This window comes from Larimichthys crocea, chromosome IX, assembly GCF_000972845.2.
Source record: "Larimichthys crocea isolate SSNF chromosome IX, L_crocea_2.0, whole genome shotgun sequence".
NCBI classification, from domain to species: Eukaryota; Metazoa; Chordata; class Actinopteri; family Sciaenidae; genus Larimichthys; species Larimichthys crocea.
Window position 1 is genome coordinate 2,417,651 of NC_040019.1, and position 22,325 is coordinate 2,439,975.

General features: G+C 43.8%; 1 protein-coding gene across 1 annotated transcript in view; it reads right to left on the reverse strand.

Moving 5' to 3' along the window:
- The window catches only part of col27a1a (collagen, type XXVII, alpha 1a), a 65,577-nt gene extending 44,883 nt beyond the window's left edge, over nt 1-20,694 (reverse strand). The window contains exons 1-4 of the mRNA XM_010737872.3: nt 20,264-20,694; nt 16,204-16,274; nt 9,156-10,678; nt 5,863-5,916 (exon numbers count right to left, since the gene is read on the reverse strand). Of these exons, the coding sequence (XP_010736174.2) occupies nt 5,863-5,916; nt 9,156-10,678; nt 16,204-16,274; nt 20,264-20,316 (1,701 nt within the window). The 5' untranslated portion in view covers nt 20,317-20,694. The remainder of the gene's footprint in view (nt 1-5,862; nt 5,917-9,155; nt 10,679-16,203; nt 16,275-20,263) is intronic.
- Between the last annotated feature and the right edge of the window lie 1,631 nt (nt 20,695-22,325).

The following is a 22,325-nucleotide window of genomic DNA, read 5'->3' on the forward strand; positions in this document are numbered from 1 at the left end:
TAGGTGCTGAGGTATTTGAGGTTGGTGTTGGGGGTAGAAGTTTATGGAAAATGGGCTGTGTGGAGCTCCTCCACCATATGGATGTGGTTTTCCTGCCCCCTGTTGCCTCACACTCAACAGCCCCCGCTCTCCCTCCACACACACACACACGCATTTGCCAAGCATCTTAATGAGTAACGCAGATCATCTCGTATCATAACATTTTAAATACCTCGGCTGGTGTCTGTTTCTGTCCGCATTGGCTGTTGCTGAGGAAATGAACACAACTGTGTCTGAAAGCAAACAAAGCGAGATCTACAGTAGCAGCATATTGGTAATGTGAACCATCTCGCCCCGTCCAGCAGACCCCATGGGAAGGTTTAGCAGAAAACCTTCGGAAGCCAGAGAATGAATCTACATCGTTTTTTTTTTTTTTTTGAGGGGGGGGCTTTAAGAGCAGCCGTCAGACAGAAGCACAGGAGTTGATGTTATGTCTCCGCCATCCATCCATTCGTCTGTCTGTCTACCTCCTCTTCCTCTGTGGGGACTTTTTTCTGTGGTTGTCTGACCTCACTCTTGCCCTCCACGTGGTGGTGGCACCCTTGGGCCCCTAACCTATCCCCGTAGCGGGTCAAGGGTCGAGCGAGTCAGAGAGGGCGGAAAAAAAAAAAGAGCCACAACTGCTTTATGAGTCGGGTCAGCAAGTTTCACTGAGGTGAGTGAAAACAAATCAGGAAGCCATTATGTTAGCGATCTGGACTGCAGCATCAAAAAACAACATCTAGGGACATGCAGACAGGCTGCTCTCTGTAATCCCACAGAGAAGAAAAAAGTAATCTGGGGTTTGGGCTGGGTTATACAGCTCAACAAAAAGCCCTTTGAGCAAAGTTCAAAAACAGACATACTGGTCGGGTGCAGACATGACAACATAAATGCCTTCTGCTGTAACTGCTCTTCTTGTCAAAGGGCGCTTTGATGACTGTCATGTTTGATTCACCAGAGACAGAGCCTCTCATGAATGAACAGGACATCACACACAGTGTGTGTGTAACGCTTTTGTTATCTCTGATGTGAAACACACACACACACACACGTGTGTTTAAAAATGCAGCTTTGATAAAGTTCCGAACAAATGCTGAGCTTGATCCGTTTTTAACTTGTTATGTTTTACAAATGAGACATTTTCATTCCAAGGATTCTGAAGATCTTCCCTTTCTTTTCCTCACGCAGCTGCTTCCCCTCGAGAGTCGGCGCATCCAGACAGTGTTAACGGACGTTGTTGTGCCCTAAATAAACTTAAACAAACTAGACATGTTTGAATTACATGCTTCAAAATTAACCCTGCGGTTCACCACACTTTGGGCAGTACGCTGGTAGGCACGGGCTGGCACCGACATTTTAGTGCTGTGTTCTTGCTTCCATGTCGGGTCCCCTTCTCGCACAACAGGTGTCTAATTAGAGAAGACCAGGGTGGGGCACACACAAGCCGAGGGCTATCAAATGAAAAACCACCGACCTCTGAACAGCGATGCAGGGCGTTACTGTGGTTCCTGTGGTAATAACGCTGCTTGCTCTGTGCAACTCGTTCTAAGTTGAGACCAAATGGTCAAAATCTAAACAAATGATAGCTCTTAATGTTTCATGTTAGGGTAACATGCAGGCTGCCTGCTCTGAGCTATATAAATATCTGTCATTGAATCTGCAAAATTCAACATCAACACCATATGTGCAACTTATAACCAATAGCGTATATCTTAAATCTGGATGCATGACATCACTCCCAAGGTTACATTCCCACACAGAATATTTTAGACAAGCCCTTTTAATGGGCTATGCTGTAAACATGGTCTGTCTTTCAACACAACCTTGTAAAAGAGTTTTAAAATGTATATACAGTCACCATATTAAAGATAAAAGAGTATCCCTGTATGATGTTGTGCCAAATGAGAGCCGAGGAGGCAATGTCTGATAAACTAACATTAGATCAAGAGCATGTGAAACCACTCTTTATAATTAAAGATCGCAGTCGGCAGCACACGTAGCAGAAACTTCTCAAACCTCTAAAGATTCGGGAGAATATATCAAGTGTTTGTTAAAGTTGCAAAGTGAAAATATGCCACATAAATTACAGTAAAACTTTGTTAGAAGAGAAGCAGACACGGCTGCACTGGTAGAAGTCCAACCATATGAATTTATTTGGCTCCGAAAGCCGAAGTTTTTAGAGGTAAATACATCATGCACTGAGCTGAGCATATGAAAAAAAAAGGAAATAGTAAGTAATCCAAAGTATTTTTTCAGCATTTACAACAATAACAAGTAATAGCTCATGATGGCCGTGACAAGTTTGAAAATTATGATGGAAACCTCGAGCTACCTTATGCCAAACATCTAAAAACTGGTGTTAAAACATGCAGTTAAGTGCCCAAAGGGGGATTGCAAAAATAATGAAGTGAAGCATGGTCTGTGGGTTTTACTGTCCTGGAGCTTATTACAGTAATATTCCAGAGTAGAGATCCATATACAGAGTTTACACCTGGGATTATTCCGACCCCTAAAAAGCTGATGTGTTGCATGATGTTACCAAAACAGCCAGACACACTGGCCTAAGCGGAGCTCGACGCCTTTATTCATTCAAATGTCAAATGTTTCTGTATGAAATGTCCATCTGGGATGTGAATTAGCTTTACTTGCAAGTGAAGCAAGGTGCATTTAGTGGCAGAGGAGAGGTTCGAAGGGGAAGTATGAGGAAAGATGGGCGACAGAGTTTTTTTTTTTCTTCCCCCCACTCAGACAAAGACCCTTTTGACCCAGCAGGCTCCAGACGACTATACATGCAGCACAGTCTTCAGAGAGATACAGGCCTGTGTACCTTCGATGCATCCGCCGCACGTTTTCCTCTCACACCCTTCTACCACCGTCGTCATTATGCACGTACAAACAGACCGGGAAGAGAGCTCACCCTGACTTTTCACCGAAACACCTAGCAGAAGTTCGTCTGTACTGACAGCGGTCACCATAGTGACGGTGTCTCACACTCACATGTGTGGGATCAGAGGTCAAGGTTCATGGGTGGTGCTCGGTGGGCTCAATGGTAGCTCTGTGTGTCATCATACAGAATTCCAGTAATCCAAGTCTACGGAAGGTCATGCAAAAAAAAAACTGCGAGCAGCTCTTTGTGCAGCAAAAAAAAAGGGGGGGGTTAGTGGAGTTTTCACATAAAGGAAGATGTTTATGATCGAGTTATGCTATTCCACCTGTGAGCCTGCAGCATATAAGCAAGTTAATTATCCCAGTGATCAACAAGTGAATTTCATTTTTTCCTAAATTGAAACCACACTCTTATCTGGCCAAGAGGGGGGAATTTGTACAACGTGTGCTTGTGAGTGCCTGTTTGAGAGCGTGTAAGTATGTGTCTATGCGTCTCAGTGTTTGCACACACACATGGCAGCGGCAATTAAACTTGATAAATGCTTTTGTTTACAGGAAAGCTCCATAATCTGTCTCGCTCTTTATATAGGCAGGTCGTAAACACGGCCACATATGTCTGCGCTACACGGCGTGGGATTAGCGCCGCGTAGTATACAGTTCTGTGTGTGCGTTAAACAAAATGACTGCGAGGTCAGAGTCAGACACCGCCGACGTGTTTGCAAGTGACCCCCCCTGTTAAACTGGAATCAAAACCAAAGGCCTTTACAAGTGCTTTTTTATTGAAGAGGCTTGTTTTCATTGTTTGAGCTTCGCAAACCGACCACTTCCACTGACAATGCCACAGGCAGTTCAGCAGCTGGTTTGTTGTGGTTGACAAAGGCCACGTCTAAGCCACCAGGATGTAAATCAGTATGAGGTGGTCGCTCGATACATACTGCTGATGAATGTGGTTCGAAGGCCGAGGGGGCTTTTACAAGGACAAGTACAAATTGCATGTCCAATGCCATCCAGGCTCCAACCTAAAATGGAAGAAATGTGCCCCAGTGCATATTTGTATCAGTTAACATTTCGGAAAAAAATGAATTCTCGAGTCAAATATGGCGCATATTTTGAGAAAAGCCACTGCATGGTTGTATAAAAATAGTTCCACTCAGAGTCATATTTATATTATACTTGGCACGACCAACTTCACGCAGCTCTGCGCTTAGAATTTTATGCCCAATTAAAATTTTATTCCAGGTAAGTTTGATTTGAATCACAAGAAATCCACCAAAGTGGGGGCTGATGGTGTGGAACTGTGACTAAAGACGGGATGGGCGGTGCTGTTGGGGCTTAAATAGCTTTAATTAGAGCCAGACAAAGACCTCCTTATACATCTATAGCAGTGGGGGGATCACAGAGACTTTAGCCCAAGAGTCTCTCAGACACAAACAGTAAGTAATAATTAAAAAACAACAACAACACACACGTAAAAAAGACACAAGCGCGTGCATCCAAATACATTTGCATGCACCCATAAAGACAAAAAGCATCAATCATCGCTGTTTAATTCATGCATTTAGATAATTATACTGTCTGGACTGACAGTAGCTTGTAGTTGTTGTAGTTTTTTGTCCATTAATTAAACTTTAAAACACAGAGACTGAGGCTTCTGTAGTCTATATCAGTCTCCAACAATGCCAGCAACTCTGTGAGGCTGTACTTGCTTGTCAGCGTGCTTATGTGCACAATGATAACACTGACATGCTCATATTCAGTATGTAATTATCACCATGTTTGCTACCCTACTTAGACAGCAACGTTTAGCTCAGGCTAATGGGAAAGCCATTTATTTTGCAGGTACTTGTCTTGTCTGTCTGTTTTTTGAGCAAATGTTGACCCGATGATGGCACTTAGAGAGCACAAAAGTTATTACAATTCATCCTAAGGGAGACATGAATCTGTGCGCTAAATCATTGTAAAAGCTGTCGGCACATTTCACTCAGAAATCAAAAACTAAACGCAAACCTGCTGGTGGGTGATCGACGAAACGTCAGGGAATCACTAAAATGATTAAGATCCTCTGGGGCTCATGAATGTCAGTATAAATTTTCAGCGTAATGCATCCAAAAGTAGTTGAAATATTTTAGTTTGGACTACAAATGGGCAAGCCGTGGCCAAAACCCTGTCAGTCTGCATCTATACATCAGAGAGGAACAGAGGAAGTAAAAGAGAATTCCTCCGAAAGAAGACCCACGGATGAGGCTATATCTATTTAACTGCCTTGGAGAAAGAGGCCTTTCATTAGTCCAGAATGGGATTCCTATGAAGTGTCGGCGGAGTCTGCTGCAACAGCTCAGTGAGGAGAAGAAAGTCCAGTGGAGCCATGTGTTCTCTGTCTGTTTACAGTGCTTTTATTAGGCATCCTGTGGCACAGGCAGCCTTTTGAAAGGCTGTCTTTATAGGAGCTTTCCTGTTTATGCTTAGGGGTGGGAGGTCAGCACTCGCAGCCCCGTGCTGAATATGGTCAATCTGCCGGCATAGAAAAAACTTTGTGTATGAGTGTGAGTGTGTGTGTGTCAGCTGGGTGATGGGAGGGATTTAAGGAGATGTAGAAGCCTGGTTTGTCAGGTTATTATTGTAGAAAATAGTCTGGAGGACACGCAGATACACTCCTCTCTGTCCTTGTTTGCCTGTCTGTCTTTCTGCGTCACCTCCCGCCAAGAGGTTTTATTTACTGACTGTTTGTGTTTGAGCTTCCAGTCAACATGTACGTCAGCAGCAGTAGCAAAAAGACGCAAACAAACACACACGCAGGAAGAAAGATGCCCACAATAAACCTAAATAAAGACACGCTCATTAACATGTTTCCATGAAAACAAAATCTTGGGGTTGAACACCAGATATAAATCTTTACAGAAATGAAAGTGTGTTTGACGTGGCTGGAGGTGTTTGAGGGCAACTGAGGAGACTTACCCGTGGACCCCTCTTGCCTGGCAGGCCTGGCTTCCCTGGAGGTCCTGGCAGTCCCTGGAGGGAGAGAGCGTTTGGTCAGTGTTGCATACTTGACATATATCATACAGATGATCTTAACCAATCCTCTACCAGAACAATAAGGTCATAAAGAGGCATTTATGTTACCACGGTGAAAAAGTGACACCTTTCCTCTCAGAGGTAATTCCATTCCTCAAGGTGATGAGAGTTCAACCTTATCCATCAGGAAGTCCTGAGCCTGTGAGGCAGGAAACCATAGAAACACTAGAAATAACAGGTCATTTCCTGCGCCACTCAATGCCCCTGTGTGGCTTTATCAGCCGCGTGTGCTCATTCGTTTTCTTTTAATCAAAAAAAAAAAAGAGGAAAAAGGGGAGGTGAGGAAAAACAGGAATCCCTGCGGCTCCTGTGGCTGTGAGCTACCTGGAGCGCTCTGGAACGAGATGCAAACGTGTGCTGAGGTATTTTTAAAACTGCAAATATATTACAGTATTTTCTAGGCTCTCATTAGATCACTTAGATGCGAAGATCGCAGCAATAAAAATGCAATTATTCGAGTGAGAAAGATGTGTGACTTTCAACTTTAATGCAACATTTAAAAGGTTATTGTGATCATAGCTGCTACCGATCGTTTATATATCGCTCTGAAGATTATAATTGGCCCCCTACTAACTTTTCCAGGACGACCTCCATGGTTGAGACCACCCCCATTGTTACAGGTGGTGTGCTCTGTGGTGGCCTAAGGACCTGTCAACATCGACACACACTCCTGTCCATCTTCACACTTCCGCCTCCTGCTTTGTCCCTCCCTTCCTTACACTTGTTTGTTTATTCCTGTACCGTCTTTTCCTTTCTTTGCACCTGTCCATCTTTAACGTGTTTCCTTTTCTTTCTTTCCTGTCCAGCCAGGAAGGTAGCAGTCACACGGAACGCCCACATCATAAGCATTTTCCATTTTCAAACACAGTCTGATGGCTGACGCTGTTTTCAGTTGTGAGGGTTTTAGACTTGCTGGCTGTGCCTTAGGGGAAATTAGACCATGATTTGTACCATCTGACAACTGTATCTGAATTATTCATGCAGAGTTGTTCTGTGAAAGCAATTGTTTCAAAGTTTGAAAAGTTCAAAAATGTGAATTTTTGCCATAAATTCAAATTAAACAGCTTCTAATTGTGGCTTAAACGACTCAAGCAGCTCGCAGTTACGATTTAACGTAATAAACAGATCAGTTTAAATTGAATTTGCACTCACAGTCAGTACAACTCCAATTAAAAATAAAATAGCAGATTAAAACTCTCACTTTCTCACATAAAAATTTAGAACATATAAATCAAATTCAGGTCTGCAGTGGAGCACAATCTCACAGGAAGTCATTTTTAAAGCAGCAGCGAGGAGCCAAAGGTGCTTCAGATCGGGGAACTGTTGCGATATCTGTGCCTGTACGGGATGTTTCTCCTGGCAGCCAGCGTGCACGGTGGAAACGGCACAAGAAAATAAGAGGAAGACGAAGAAGCAGAGAGGTAAAAGAGTCTTAATGCTTTAGACAGCAGAAGTGATGAATGACACAGCAATTGGCTGGAAACTCAGTAGATGCAATGCTTTTCACTGACTTCTGACTTTTATATCTATCAAATTTTGAGTGTGTGAGTGTGTGTGTGTGTGTGTACAAGACTGCTGTGAGAAAGAGAGTGAGACAGTACATAGCATGTGTATTGCGTGGCAGGATTCATCTGGGATTTCCCAAGGAACTACATGGCAACACAGAGACAAAGACACACACACACACATATGGAACACATACCCACACATACATGCAAACACACACACACACACACACACAGGAAGCACCAGTTTTTGTTGGCCTAAGCACCACATCAACACTTGTGTCAGACAGTCCTCCAGTAAATGACCTCATAATTTCCCTTAATCATCCTTCTACAATCTCTTTTCTGTGGCAGATTACAGCACTCCATATTGAGATTGCAGGTAGCGCTTTCTAAATGGCAGTCATTCAGTTCACGGTAATGACAGCCGAGCGCAGTGTGGACATCAGTACAGAGGTCAATTAGCCAACCCTTGACACGCCGTACTCTGCAATCTACAGCGGTAAATTACAGCCCGCTACAAAGAATAAGCAAGACGCACGTATCAAAACGCAAGAGGCCCTGCTCACACTTTGCGCTAAAATGACTCAATCACAAAGGCAGCTTTAAATACAAACACACCCAGAAACAGGCTGACTAGACACTGAGGTTTGATTACTCAGGCCACGTTTGGAGATGAAGACAATTATGCATAGCTTGTTTTGCTGATGCCAAACTACTTGGACTAAATTCTGAACTTTATATATCCAATCAAATTCATTTTCTCTGCAGTCCGCTCCTAACTTTGCCCTAAATATGATCTCAAGTGGTCAGTCAAGATGCAACACAGCCTGTCACAGTGTTCCCACTCCGAGTGATATACTATAGGCCTGAATGATGATGTTTACTGACTGCTTTGACCCTTGACCTAGCTTTGAAAGAGAGCCATGAGACCTCCACTAGCCCTCTGTGACACAGGAATCTGGTGCAGAGACGGCAAGGCGTCAGACCTGACACGTCACACCCAGCCTGGAGGGTTCTGTGCACAGTGGAGGGGAAGGAGTAAAGGTGGAAAGAAAAGTAGGATTTCTAACCTGTGTGGGAAAGTAGATAGTGCCACATTAACCTAAATATCTCTGTGGTGTCTTATTTCCAACCCCAGAGCACTGGAATCAAACATGCTCTTTCACTGGCGACAAAGACCAGCACGGACTCGGATGTCCCTACAGGAGCGTACCTCACTCACTCTGACCACTTTCCTAACATAAACCATCAAACTCACCAAGCGCAACTGCCAACACAAACAGTTGAGACATAGACTGCACGTCTCTTCATCTTGGTTTTGCAGAACCCCCAGTGCTGCTCTCTCTCTGTCGACGTGCTCATATTTCAATTCTCTTTCGCCTCCAGCTAGTACAAATTGCTACAGCCAGGATAACGATGAAAGCCAAGACTACACTAGCACCTTGTCAGCTTCAAAAATGATTTTAAAATCATCTGTAGCACAGTCTGAGTTCCCCAACAGTCCATCAGGAACTTTTCACACTTGAACATATAGTGTTATCCAGCCCTAGATCCAAGTAATAAAAGAAGTGTATACAGGAATATATATGCATGTTGGAAATGTACTTTGTTGGCACACACACTCACAAACACACCTACAAACCAACCAAACAGATCATAAGTGCTTACCGATGGGCCTGCTTCTCCTTTCTGTCCTATAGGTCCATCCAGCAGGGAGAACAGAGTCGGTGGCACGTCCCAGCTCTGGAAGCCATCAGTAGCAGGTGGTGTTACTGGGTTGTACGAAAGTCTGGTTGGTCGTGGAGTGACTGGAGCCTTGGTGGTTTTGGTTTGCTTCGTTGGTTTTGTGACCTGTTTGGAGACTGGCTTGGTGGTTTTAACAGTTGTAGTTTTGGAACTTGTTGGTTTTGATGGCTTGACTTTGGATATCGTTGGTTTTGAAGGGACAGCTTTGACGGAATTTGTTTTGGCTTTGGACGGAGTGGCTTTGGATGGTGTGGCTTTAGGCTTAGGAGATGTTTTCTTGGTTGTGGTGGGTTGTGGTTTCTTTGGGACTACACCTTGGTCTGATAACGCAGAGTCAGACTTTGTCTTGGTGGGCTTGGTGGGTTTGGTGCTTGTAGTGGCTGGAATAGTAGGTTTCTTCTTGTCTGTTCCTGTGATCGTCTTTTTGGAGGTGTTATTTGGAATGGGCTTTGTGGGAGTGGGTTTGGAGGTTTTCTGATTTGAAGCTTTAGAGGTGGAGGGTCTTGAGCTTGGTGCTTTTGTCGGGGCTACTTTTGTCCTGAGTGGTGCTGTGACAGTTTCAGTCCTGGCCTTGGGAGGCGGTGAGGCCAAACCAAGCTGGACTGTAACTGGCATCACAGTTCCCAGCAGGGGTGTAGGAATGGTCCCATGGCTGGGCTTTATTGTTTGGGTGGAGGCCACATATCTGACAGCCGAGGCAGCAGCGGCAACGCTCTTGGCAAGGCTCAGCCGCGTGGTCTTCTTGACTGTTTCAGGGCCACCACGTTTAGGGGTAGCAGCGGTAGCTGTGATGTTCGTTTCTCGTGGTAGGATAGGCAACAAGGGAGAAAGGTTAGGCCTGTATGTGTCAGCTTCCCTGCACTGTTTCTTAATGTACCTGCAGTAGTTGTGAGCTGCCTGTGCAGAAGGGACCAGGTCAAACTGACAGATTGCTCCTTCAAAGTGTGCTGAGGCATGCTGCTGGTTTGCCCGCCCCAGCAGGAAGGAGCCCTGGAGCTCTGGAGCCAGTCCCTCCTCACTGTCCCACCCAAAGTCTGCATGAACACTCTGCTCTCCGCAGGAGGCATATAGAGTCACTCTCTGTCCATTAATTCCCACCGCCAGCTGGTGCCATTGACCATCATGGGGCTCATAGGGCAATGCCACCGAGGTGTTTGGTCCTGTGTGAAGGACCAGGTTGCCCGGTGTAAGCTGCAGACCAAGAAGGAGCTTCTTGCGGCCTGAGAGCAGGGAGAAGAGGAAAGCGCTGTTGACACGGTGTGAGCGCACACTCAGGACCAGTGCCAGGTTGGGCCAGATGGCCGCTGGGAAGAGTGAGCGCAATGGAGTTTCGATGTGCGCCCGCTGGTTGAGGATGATCCCTGATCTGAATGGAATAACCCCTGCTGGCACCGAGCGTGACGGTTTCTCTCCCTTGAGCCCCAACTTTTGGAGGATGTCCACATCTGGAGAAAAGGGACAGTAGTGTTAGACGTGCAAATCATTTTGACAGATTCATTTATTGAAGTATATTTGCATTTCTTTCATATTTGTCTAGGTTCTGTAACAGAGATGACCATAGTTCTTGCCATAAACAAAACTGTAAATATATAATCAGGAACATGGTGCATCTTTTTACAGTTCCCCCCAAAAAAAAGGAACAGAGGAAGAACAAAAAACAACCAAGAAGGACAAAACTCTGACTATTAGGAAACTTTTTGAACTATTACTGTGTTTTTTTCTAAACAAAACACTTATCAAACTTCTGTGGAAATCATCAGTGCAACCTGGGAGTAAGACAGACAATGTCCAGAATCCATTCGCCCCACTTGTTTTGTTGATGTAGTAACATTCAGAAACCACTTGAGCACCAAATCTATTGCACACACACAAATCTACAGTTAGCAAATATGTATGAGAGGGAAACTATTAAAACGTCTTCAAATTATTAATAGGACATTCTGGATTCATTGTGAGAATTTGCTCTTCCTGAAACAAGTGAGGCTCAGCAAAATATTTTAGCTGTCTTTGCCAGTGGCGGTTGGACTGACTACACTGGCTTTTGAGCCAATTTTCCAATAACTTCCTGGTCCATCAGCCAACACAGAACAGCAGTTCACAAAGTAATGGAGCTAAAAACACCCGAGGGCAAAGAGATGGGAAAAAGATGGTTGAAGCAAAAAGAAAAAAAGAGAGAAAAGAATAATAACCTACTGGATTTTGAGGCCACCAAACTGCTTCTGTAGGCTGACTTATGCAACTTAAGGTCAAAACAAATGACTATGTACTAATTCCAGACAGATATAAAACCAGGCTGATGATAGGGGAGGATGGAGAGACCTTGGTTGGTCAGTTCATGCTCACTGTGTGGGTAGATGCTGCACAGTGGTGCTGTAGTGGCATATGTTTTTAAATGTCAGCGGTTTGCAGCCTCACGCTTTTCTCCAACATGGCAAGCTGTGGCATTGTTTTGACCGTATGACTGTTGTGAAGCATAAAACAGCCTTTAAGTAAAGCCACGACAAATGGCCTGAGAATATGGCTTGTTAATTGCTATTTGCAGGCCCGCAAATTCTTAAAGGAACTGCTCGGCCTAATGTGGCCATATTTTAACAGCTCCAACAAAAATCATTTGAGGTTTCAAAGCCAAACCAAAGGCACTGTGGCTCCAAATGTATGATCTTTACTTAATTTTGCCTTCCTGTCTTTGGTCGTTGAATTGGGTTTTCTTCTAGAAAATGCCATAAATGAATGTCCTTTGAGATTTAAATGATTTTTTGGTTCGATGGAGCAGTCAATAAATTAAATATGAACTTTCTTTTAATGGATCTGACTTGCTCTTGCGCTTTAAACATACAAAGCAAATGCTCTTTATATTTTTCGACTGATAATCAAGTTGCTTTACGGAATTTACCATATTCATTTTTAAGGAGTCCTTGCCCTATGGTCATGTGTTGCCACGAGCAAGACAAGACTCTGGTGTTCACCCTGTGCCGGTGGAAACACGACGGCTGGTGGAGGTAATTGTGGAGGGAGTTCAGCCCAGGCCAATGCAGCCAGTACCAGGAACGCACAATCAGGCTAAAGTACCTAATCCTCTCTCAGTAACCATCTGGCCAACACACTACCCTCCAAGGAAATGTGAGACTGTTGGATAAAGCTAACAGTATGTGTTGTTGTTGTGAATCTTGAAGCACAAACGGACAGAATTCAAGTTTTAAATGTACATTTGGCTGCAAAATTATATAACTTCCACACCAATTAGTACATCTTGCTGTACTGCATGTTGATGAAAATGTTGGCTTGACTGATGTCAAGGCACGGCCTCTTTGTTTTAAGGCTATTGGGAATTAATGAGCCAAATGACATCGGCATTATCAGACAACCTCCCTTTCTCTCGTCTCTTCTTGTCTCATCAATAGAGTCAGTTTGGAAATTCATAACATGACCACAGTGACCATAAGTGAGTACAGCATCTCCATGCCTGGAGGCAGAGAACTGTTTCCACCCTTTCAGCCAGCTTTGACTCTCTGTTCAGCGTTTCGGTCTCAGAGGTCCCGTCGCTCATTTTCTGTGACCTGTGATCTCAGACCCGGGCCCGTCAACATCTTTATTGTCTCTGGGCTCACTCTGACCTGTGGCCACTGGGCCTTGTCTAATGGGGGGGACATGCGTATAGAAGCACCGCATGTGAAACGATAGAAAATATGGCGAGCAATGTTGATGAGATGACAGAAAGTGGGAAAGATGAGGGGAAAGACAGATGGGATGTCCTAACAGTCGCTGTACTGGTAAGCCATAGAAAGCAGGACTTCAATGAGATGGTTGTCTTTCTATAGCACAAGGCTTGCTTCATTAGACCACTGACAGGGGGGGCTCAGCCTTTTGGAAATATATAATTGCATGGAAAGTTTAAAAAAAAAGAAAAGTTAAGAGCGGGAATTTGATCCCTGCTAATGCTGGTGGTCATCAAGGAATTAGACTTGAAGGAGGAAGCAGCTTAGTTTTCACATGTATGATGTCAAACAAAAACTTTACAAACTAATCTGTCTAGTCTGGGTTATTAAGTGCTGCTGATGCATACCAGACTTTAACACATTTTGAATCTTTTGCACAATGAAAGTAGACGTGCTTCTCCAGTACAGCCATTTTTATGGTATTTCCACGTATGTATGGGGCTGTAAGACTTTCCTTTCCCTAAAAACATTAGGGCTTTATAAAATAGCAGGAAAAACAAGACCTACATGGGGTATAGTGTATACCCATCCACACAGCGAGCCCTCCTCTCTGTGTGGTCTCTTCTGCAGTAAAGGACAAGAGGACTTGGCGAGTGAGGCAGGGGGTACATTACACGTATCTGTTCTGTAGACTCCCGTCTCCAGACTTCTTTATTTAAATACCACTTGTACAACTACTGGTGCATACATTAACCATGTGGTTTAGATGCGTACTGTATATATGTGAACTCACACACAGAGACAGACTTGTGTTTAACACATGGCTGGAGTTCATAGCCTCGCTCTGTGCCAAGTCACTCAAGTAGGACAGAGAGAAAATCCAAGGCTCTTCAGTCTGTAATGTTATCCCTTGTAGAGGATGAAGTCACTGATTCATTCGAACACACTCAAAAGATCTCTCTTTGGCCGGTCTGCGCTGTAGTCTACAGTGAGCCATTTATGATAGGGGAAAAATCATCCCCACAGCAATACATCACACGTATTCCCACAATATCAGATTTGGAGTCAAAATGTAAGGTTCGTGATTTCAATAAGGGCAAACAAGGTGAAATTTTACTTCTTGTAAGAGCAACATTTCGATAATTTTGCCTGCAGTTGGTGGCAACAGAAATAGAAACAGGAAGGCAGGGAGAGATGTAGAAGGGTATGACATGCAACTTAACCTTTCATATTCCCACATTTAAATTTTTCAGGGGGCACGTTTGCCTTTTATTTGACAGTTGGCTGTGTAGAGAGAGACAGGAAATGAGGTGAGATGGAGGTATGACATGCAGCAAAGGTCCCGAGCTGGAACTCATGTTGTGGTTTTGTGGTGCGAAACCCCCACACCCTTAATTTATGCCGTTGCAGTACCCAGACTCTGACCATTTCCCCAAAGAAAATGATCCTGACATACAAATTGCATCTCATTGGTTTTGTGCTCCAAAGGAGAGTAAAAGACCCAGAGAAGAGTGATCCTATGTCATCCACTGCTTCTTAGCAGGGTAATCTGAGGGAGTTTTGGCCTTTTGATTCTCCCTGATACCTACTCTGCACGGTAATGGCAGTCAAACACAGCTACTGTTTCAGTAACTGGCACAGGAATAATCTTTAAAAGGCTCCACTGATTTGCTACTTACAGCTTTGTTGGACAGTTTTTGAAACTGCAAATCGATGCGGCAGAGCCAGATATAATGTTTTTTTAACATGTATCTTCTTCTTTGTCAAAACCTGGTGCCTACGTTACACACAATGCGACTCGATCACCAAAATTTGGTTGGTGATTCGGGTGTAAAGTCGCCTCAAGCAGAGGTCAGAGGTCTGGTAAGATAACCTCTTTGTAACTCTACAATCCCAGATTCTTTTTTATTTTCAAACTTGAAGTCATAAAAAGGATTTATACAAAGTTTTTCACATCATTTTGTGTAAACAACCACAGCTCTTAGGATGATGCATCTTGGCTGAAGGGGAAAAGGATAAAGGCCAGTCTAAATGTCAGAGAGTCTCTAAGAGCAGAGAAACTCTAGTCAGTGCCTGATGCTTCTATTTGAGGTCTGAAAACTTTGAGATCTACAGTCTTTGAAGAGAGAGCTAAAGCAATGATGATCATCATCAGTGTTTTCCAGCACAGATTACAGAGACGGCATCTCTTTGTTCATCATCGCTGACATGGGCTTATAGCCATGCTGACTGCAAAGATGCATTTCTCGATTCACATGGCTCTCCTCTTATGACGAGAGCGCAGGAGTGAGTTCAGCCACTCTGCAACAGCGATGTCGCTCAAAGACAGTGTTGCCAGACTTAACTGACGCCAAGTAGCCCAATCAGAGCCTAAAACCAGCTCCACTGCCAATTTCCACTAAGGAAATTACTTGGTCTTTTAAAGTCTGAAACGACGAGGCTGGATGATGATGTTTTCTTGAAATAACACACACACACACACACAGCTTGGTCGCAATAATACCTATAACTAAATGAATCTACATCCAAAACCATGAAAGAGGTTTCAGCCTTGTTGAAACAACCTGAGATGACGTTTGGTTTCAGTGACTGCATGTCCGACCTATTGAACTCTGCGCCTTGTCAGTCTCAATTATAATAAGAGGACAAGAAAAGGGGCCGATTCACTGGACTGTATCAATAACTTTTCATCAAGGATAAGTGCCAAATGGTACAAACTCATTAGGGAAACATCTAAATATCTGAGCTGCTATGTACGCCAGCTACTGTGCCTGTCTGCTGTTTGATGCTGTGCAGTTAGTGCACAGAAGGTTTTTTTTTTTAAGAGCTTTATAGCCGAAAACAGCAACAACAGTTGCAGCCAACAGCTAAACAATGAGCTGAAAGCCATCATGAAGCTCCGTAAAGTGAAGGGAAGCTGCAGCTTCAGGTGAGAATCGGGTTCATCACAGCCAGCGACCCCACGTTGTCTTCAGTTGTGTTTTTTAAGAGCACATTTCCTCTCTACTGGTCAGCTTTAAAACCTACAATCTGATCACTCCCTCGCTCACTCGGCTTACTCAACACCGGTCACCATGGCAACCGTTGGTCCAATTCTCATAGCAATGTGTTTACGTACTTGGTCATCGACCAAACAGGAAAAAAAAAAAATAAAGAAATAAAGAATAACTCCAAAAATCCCCACATACCCCCAGTGCTCCAATAACTTTCACAGTTTGTTTTTCCCCACTGGTTAAAATTTTAGCAAAGGTTGAAAGAGGTGAGAGAGTGAAATGTGAGAGGGAAGTGGGAGGTGACGTTAAGTCACGTCTTACCTTCAGAGTGTACTTGTGTAAGTCCCAGGTAACAGGTACAATATAAAACTGTACAGAGCAATAGGGCTCTCCTGGAGGAAGAGAAGAGAGGATTAGAAAGATGCACACAGCACTGAATCATACAAATGTTGAACTTTAAATCCTTTATGAAGCTTTTTATGAGTTATAACTGATGGCTTTAAAACATACATCAACAAATATTGGGTTGCTGTATTTCTAGAGATCCTGTTGGCTGGTGTTTATGCTTTCTATTTGGTAATAATACAGTTATAAATGTTGGTGATCTATGTTTCTCGTGTGCTAATAATGCATAAATTATGTTGGTATAGTGTTATTTAAGGGTTTTTATCATGAAGTCCAACAAATTGGTTCAAGCAGTCAAACAATCCAACAGGTTGGAGGGATTTTTTCTTTTTACAGCCACGTAAGAGGAGCATTTGGAAGTGATTTATTAATAAAGACTGCCTTGTTAGAAAGATGCACCAACAGTCGGAAATGGCTGTCGTTGTGTTTTAACTGTGATGAAAAGATAGGATTATAATATGTGTTCATTGTTTGTACATCACAAAATAAGACACAGATTCAAAACACACACACATGCTTCACATTTGAGTGAGTGATACCACGTGAACAACAAATGGGAACCTGATTCTGCAAAAGCACTTACAAATCACGAGCACCTCTCTCCAACACACACACACACACACAGCTTCAAGTTGTGGTTTGTAAGACAGAAATACTATGGTAGACTTCACCTCGCCGCCATCACCTCTCCTCCCAGAATCAACACACATGTGCGCACACACACACAGAGAAAAAAGGTCTCTCTCAACACCCTCACCACATCCAGGTGTGCTGCAGAGCACAGCTGGGGACACTGATTGGCAAGTGGACTGAGAGCTCAGCGGGGGACTGAGATCTGGTGACAGGCAGGGGAGCCACTGTTTACCGCTGGAGGTCATCCAGACACACATGGTCACACACACACACACACACACATTGGAGGAGGAAATGTCTATAGCAGCTGTGACAGGAGGGCTAGAGCGGAGCAGGCGGACAGGGGCGACTCCAAATATATAAATGTGGGTAAAGGCGGTCACTGTTACATAAATATATTTACACGCATGGAACATGTGTCTGTCCCTGAAATATTTCTACTTCACAACCTCCGCTCTTACCAGTGGCTGCTTCCCCCGCTTGTCTGAATGATTATAATCAAGGTGTGTTTGTATCTAAGTGTGCATGTGTGTGTGTTTGTGGCATCCATGTCTGCCTCTCCTCCAGTTCTTAGTTGCTAATAAAGCTTCATCAAAATCAAGCCCACACACAGCTGGTTGTGGTTACTCTTTCAGTTTGTGTAAGTGAGTGAGTGAGTGTGTCAGCGTGTATCTTCTAGACTTCCAGCTGGTTGCAGTCTCATTCAGTGTCTTATCAACTGAGGAACGATTAGATATCTGAAAATGAGTCATGAATGCTGAGATTTATATTTATACTCATTCTGTCCCTCAGACTGTTTACATCTGTGCAAGTTTCCTGGGAAACCCTGTGCTGTTTTCTTTGGCTTTAGATATTAAAAGTTTCCAGTAGCTTGTTTAGATTTTCATTAGGTCGCTTTTGAAGTATACGTGACAGGTTGAGGTTGGGATTTTTTTTCTTCTACGGGGCGGTTAAAGGCGGTTGGGCTGGATTTGTGCACACTGGACGTTTAAATCCGAGGCACTGATTTGCACGCTGACCCCAGTCTCGTGTGGTTTTGATACTGCAACAGCGAGCTATGACTCGGCTGCCTTGGGGGGAATTCTGGGCTAAGCTGAGTGGACGAAATACAGGCCAGAAGAACAATACCTCCTCCTAAGTCATCCAGTTAACCAGGCGAACTTATATATCGCGCTGTAAACCACTGAACTCACATTTCAAAGAGAGAAGAGGGATGAACTCTGCCCTGCCCTGTGGATAACATCTCCAGTTGTGCTATCAAAAAGATATTGTGACCGTCAAAGTGTGTCAGAGGATTTCCATGTTGTTTAGTCACTGTTCTCTCTTCACTCTGATACCGCAGTCTCTTTCTCTGATGTCTAAACTCTGATTCTAACCTCTCGACCCCCCAAAACCACCACTCCTCCCTCTCCCTCTCTCTCTTTTTCCCCACACACTCTCAAACAGCAGCCAGTCTGTAGGCCAACAGCCAGTCAGAGGTTGAGGGGTAGGTGGGTGGGGGTGGATATACACTGAGGAGCCTGTATAGTTTCCGCTTCTTTTCATGAGCTCGGACTACTCAATGATTCCCTGAAAGGATTTCCCAAAAGGCGATCCTGTCCCCCCTTGAGCATGCACACATACACATACACACTCACAGAAGTACTCACACCTACACACACACACACACACACCACAGTGGAAAATTCCTGTGGATGAGCAGGGATGATGAGGAAGAGAGGGTGACTGACATCTCATGGGATCAGTAGTAGGCTTGTACATCCGTCTGTTCTCTCTTTGCACTTAAGCAATCTCTGACTACAGACTGTTTACTTCCTGACTAATTTATCGCATGAGTCTTGTTCTGACTATTGGAACAGATGAAACATGAAACAGCGTGTGACTTCTCTGCTTGGATTTGGAGTTAGAACAGAACAGCGTCTGTGTGGTTAAATATTACATTTGAAAATGTTCATCTCTCTGGTTGTTGTTTTTTTAAATGTCAAAATAAATCAACACATCAGCAGAATAATAATTGCATGTGAAAAAAGCCAGAAGCCAGACATGAAGAGCGACACCATGTGGACGTGTGATGCTGCGCGCCACCTAACACCTCTCAGGTAGACTAACAGGAGGTACTAACCATATCTCAATTCATGCACAACGAAGCAGTGACTGTTGGGATAAATTAGTGAGGATGGAAATCTCCAAGATCCTTTTTTTTAAAAAAGGAATGACTTCTGTCAAACATCCAGAAAATTGCGATAAATAAAATAATAATTTGTTTTCAGTTGAAACAAATAAGGAATGGTGAGTCAAATGATTTGAGATTTGACTTAAATCTCAAGAATTTCCATCTCCCTACACTGACTAAATCCTCACTATCTCAGCACGGACATTAACTGAACCAGATGTTCACTACGCAATAACACCCAAATCAATCTAAGGTAAGAATTACGCATGTATGTGCAAATGTAATGAATGAAAGCATGCTTTGTGTGCAGCAGCTGGCTGCTGCAGAGCAAATATTCTTACAAATAGCCCCGTTCTGGATAGCACATACTTTCACTGTCTGTGAAAATATGTGCTGTAAACACATTTTATGTTACAGAGTCGTAAAACTCGTGTCAGCTGCAGATGTTTTCTGGTATAAACTCTGATAAGTGAATGTGACTGCGTAGCTGGACTAACTGTAACAGCGTTTTCTCTAACGCTTTTTCGTTTAACTACCGTGCGTAAATGTGCCTGTGGATTCCGAATGCGTAAAGGGGGGAAACATGGAAAGCATCCTAACAAAATACACGCTCCACTGGATGCTCATGAACCTTCTCGTGAAACTTTACAGGTCCTTGAATAATTGCCTGTTTTTCTTTCCACTATCAAATGAGTCAGATTAGCACAAACACTATATGACAAAGATCCCACACACACACACGCACAAGGATGCATGCGTGTGGCACAAAACCTTACAAACTAAACAGAATATATATTTGGAGTATATAAGGAATCTTTGCGCACAGGTATACAGATATTAAATAAGAGCTTCCAAATAAATTTGCTGTTCCTTCTTTGTGTTAAATGAAATAGATGAGTCAAGCATTTGGACACATTTTGGCAAAGTTATGGTAAATGTCACGTTGTGGTCCAAACAGACCCCATACAGAGCCTCAGCAGTCCCCAGCGGACTCTACTCCTGCATGGTGAGCTGGATCACAGCCAGCCGGTACATCCCAGGTACGCACATGGAAAGCAAACAGCTCCCCAGCCAGTGATCAGTCTCACCTCAGCTCTTTCCAAAAAGACATCCTCTCTCATCCCACAGACACAGACACAGTGAAGTCAAATCAAATAAACGGTTACTTACTTTGTGTCTAGATGAGAGGTTCTGCAATCTCTCCTTCGGGTGCCTAAATTCATTTGTATTCATTTGTCCTGGCAGTCAAAAACCTGACCGTTAATCACAGCGTGACTCCTTTGCAAGGGGGGCAGAAGACACCGGTCGCCGTTTTACACATTTGACAAGCTTGAGATGAAGTTCCAGAGGAAAAAACTCATGTTGATTTGCCTGTCAAGCCCGACATAAATTCCTTCTGGCAGGCTGGTTTGACAGAGAGTTTTCCTGTGCGATTGTCTGTCGATATTCCCCTGTGTTTCATTCATTTATGCCGATCCAGATTGAGGGACGCGCAGCCGGAGAGAAAGCTGGGTTCTTTTTGGATGGGGGGTTACGGAGTCAGGAGCGTTGGACTCATCCCTTTCCTTTTTAAATAGGCTTTCTGTGGGTAAAGCGATGGCAAATGCACCGCACAGCCAGGTGTCAAGTTACAAAAAACCAAGCGGCTGCATCGAGCAACTACACGCCTTCTCCAGGGGTTGGCCACATGGATCTTACCCAAAGCCCCATGCACCGGTAAACCATATGAATGACCCACGGTGACACACGGTGGGCAGCGCCTCACAGGCTGAAAGTGGCCTAATTCTAACCCTATAGGTCCACCAGAGACTCTCCATTATGCGTCCACCTTATCATCCTTCAGTGTGTGGAAATAATTGGGTAATGGGTCTCTCAGTCCAGTTCTTTGGAAAGGGGTGTGATGTGTCCAGACTTACCAGGAAAGGAGAGTTTATTTCTGTGTCATATTGGCAAGTGTAAATGATTTCCCCTTCAAGTTAAAGTGATAATAAATAAGGCCAACTGCAAAGAACAATAATGTTTAAGTCATTTTCTGGGATCTTGCTCTGATTTAGTCACACATGGAGTCATTATGTGTGCAAAACCTGCCATAGATCTTTTATTTTGTTGCAACATTTACCAGTGTGACACATCACCAGTCTTGTCCATTGTGTTGGAGAAGTGTTAATGGGGAGGGAGCAGCACCTGGATCAGCTCCCATTACCTTAAGAGGGGTCATGGCCTGGTTTCAGGATCAGGCCATCATACCAAAGACCTCCACACAGGCAGGCGCAAGAGCTAGTAATTATCACCTGACATCTGTTTGAGATGTTTAATGAATGTGATGAGATGTTTAGCGTGCCGAGTTACAAAAACTTTAATGTGGTTCAGATGAAAACCGCTTCACAGCAAGTAACACGGACGCTGTTTCTCCTCAGAGATGTTGCTGTTGAACGTCTCAAAAGTAATTTTTCAAAGCTGTGAGCACCTAAAAAAAAAATTCTACTCACCTCCCATCAGATTGAGGTGGTGGCATGAATCCCAAAAACCTGGGTAAATAAAACCAAAACTGGCACGGCTGGATGACACTAGTGGCAAGTGGCGTTTTCTTATTTCTTTTGAGGGCGTATAAAAATTGGCAGAGCAAATGAACAAACAGTGCTAACATTTCCAACACAAAACTTTGCCTTGGGCATTTCTGAGAAAAGAGAGAAAGAAAGAAAAAAAAAACACCTGTTTGGGCCTCAGCCCATCATCTCTGAGATAATTTTCCAAATTTATACACACTTACAAGATCTGCTTTGACTGTAATCTAATTAATTTGAAGCGAATAATTAGATTCTATTACCTAAACGGCACTTTTAAAGTCACCGAATCTGAATGAATGTAGCCTAACACTCCGTGAATTGGCATCACAGCAAACTGCTTGTTCGTGAGTGGGCAAACAACTGAGCAGAGAAGGGACTTAGATCCATTAGCGCTTGCTCTTTTAGCTCACCGGCCTTAAGCGCTGAAAGGTCGCCTTGAATGACACTCTATTAGGGCGGGGCCCACTGCGTGTGTCAGCCATGGCGATCTCTTTCGCATTTCAGCCTAAAGGCCGTTGGTCATCCAGCCTCAGGGGTGGGTGCTAATGGATGCAAGTCATTAACATCCTTTTTTACAATCCCCTTCACACACTCTGTCCCTTGTGTTTGAGCGCTTGGTGCCACCCGACCCTCCCGTGTACTTCCAATGAGCCACAGCGACTCTG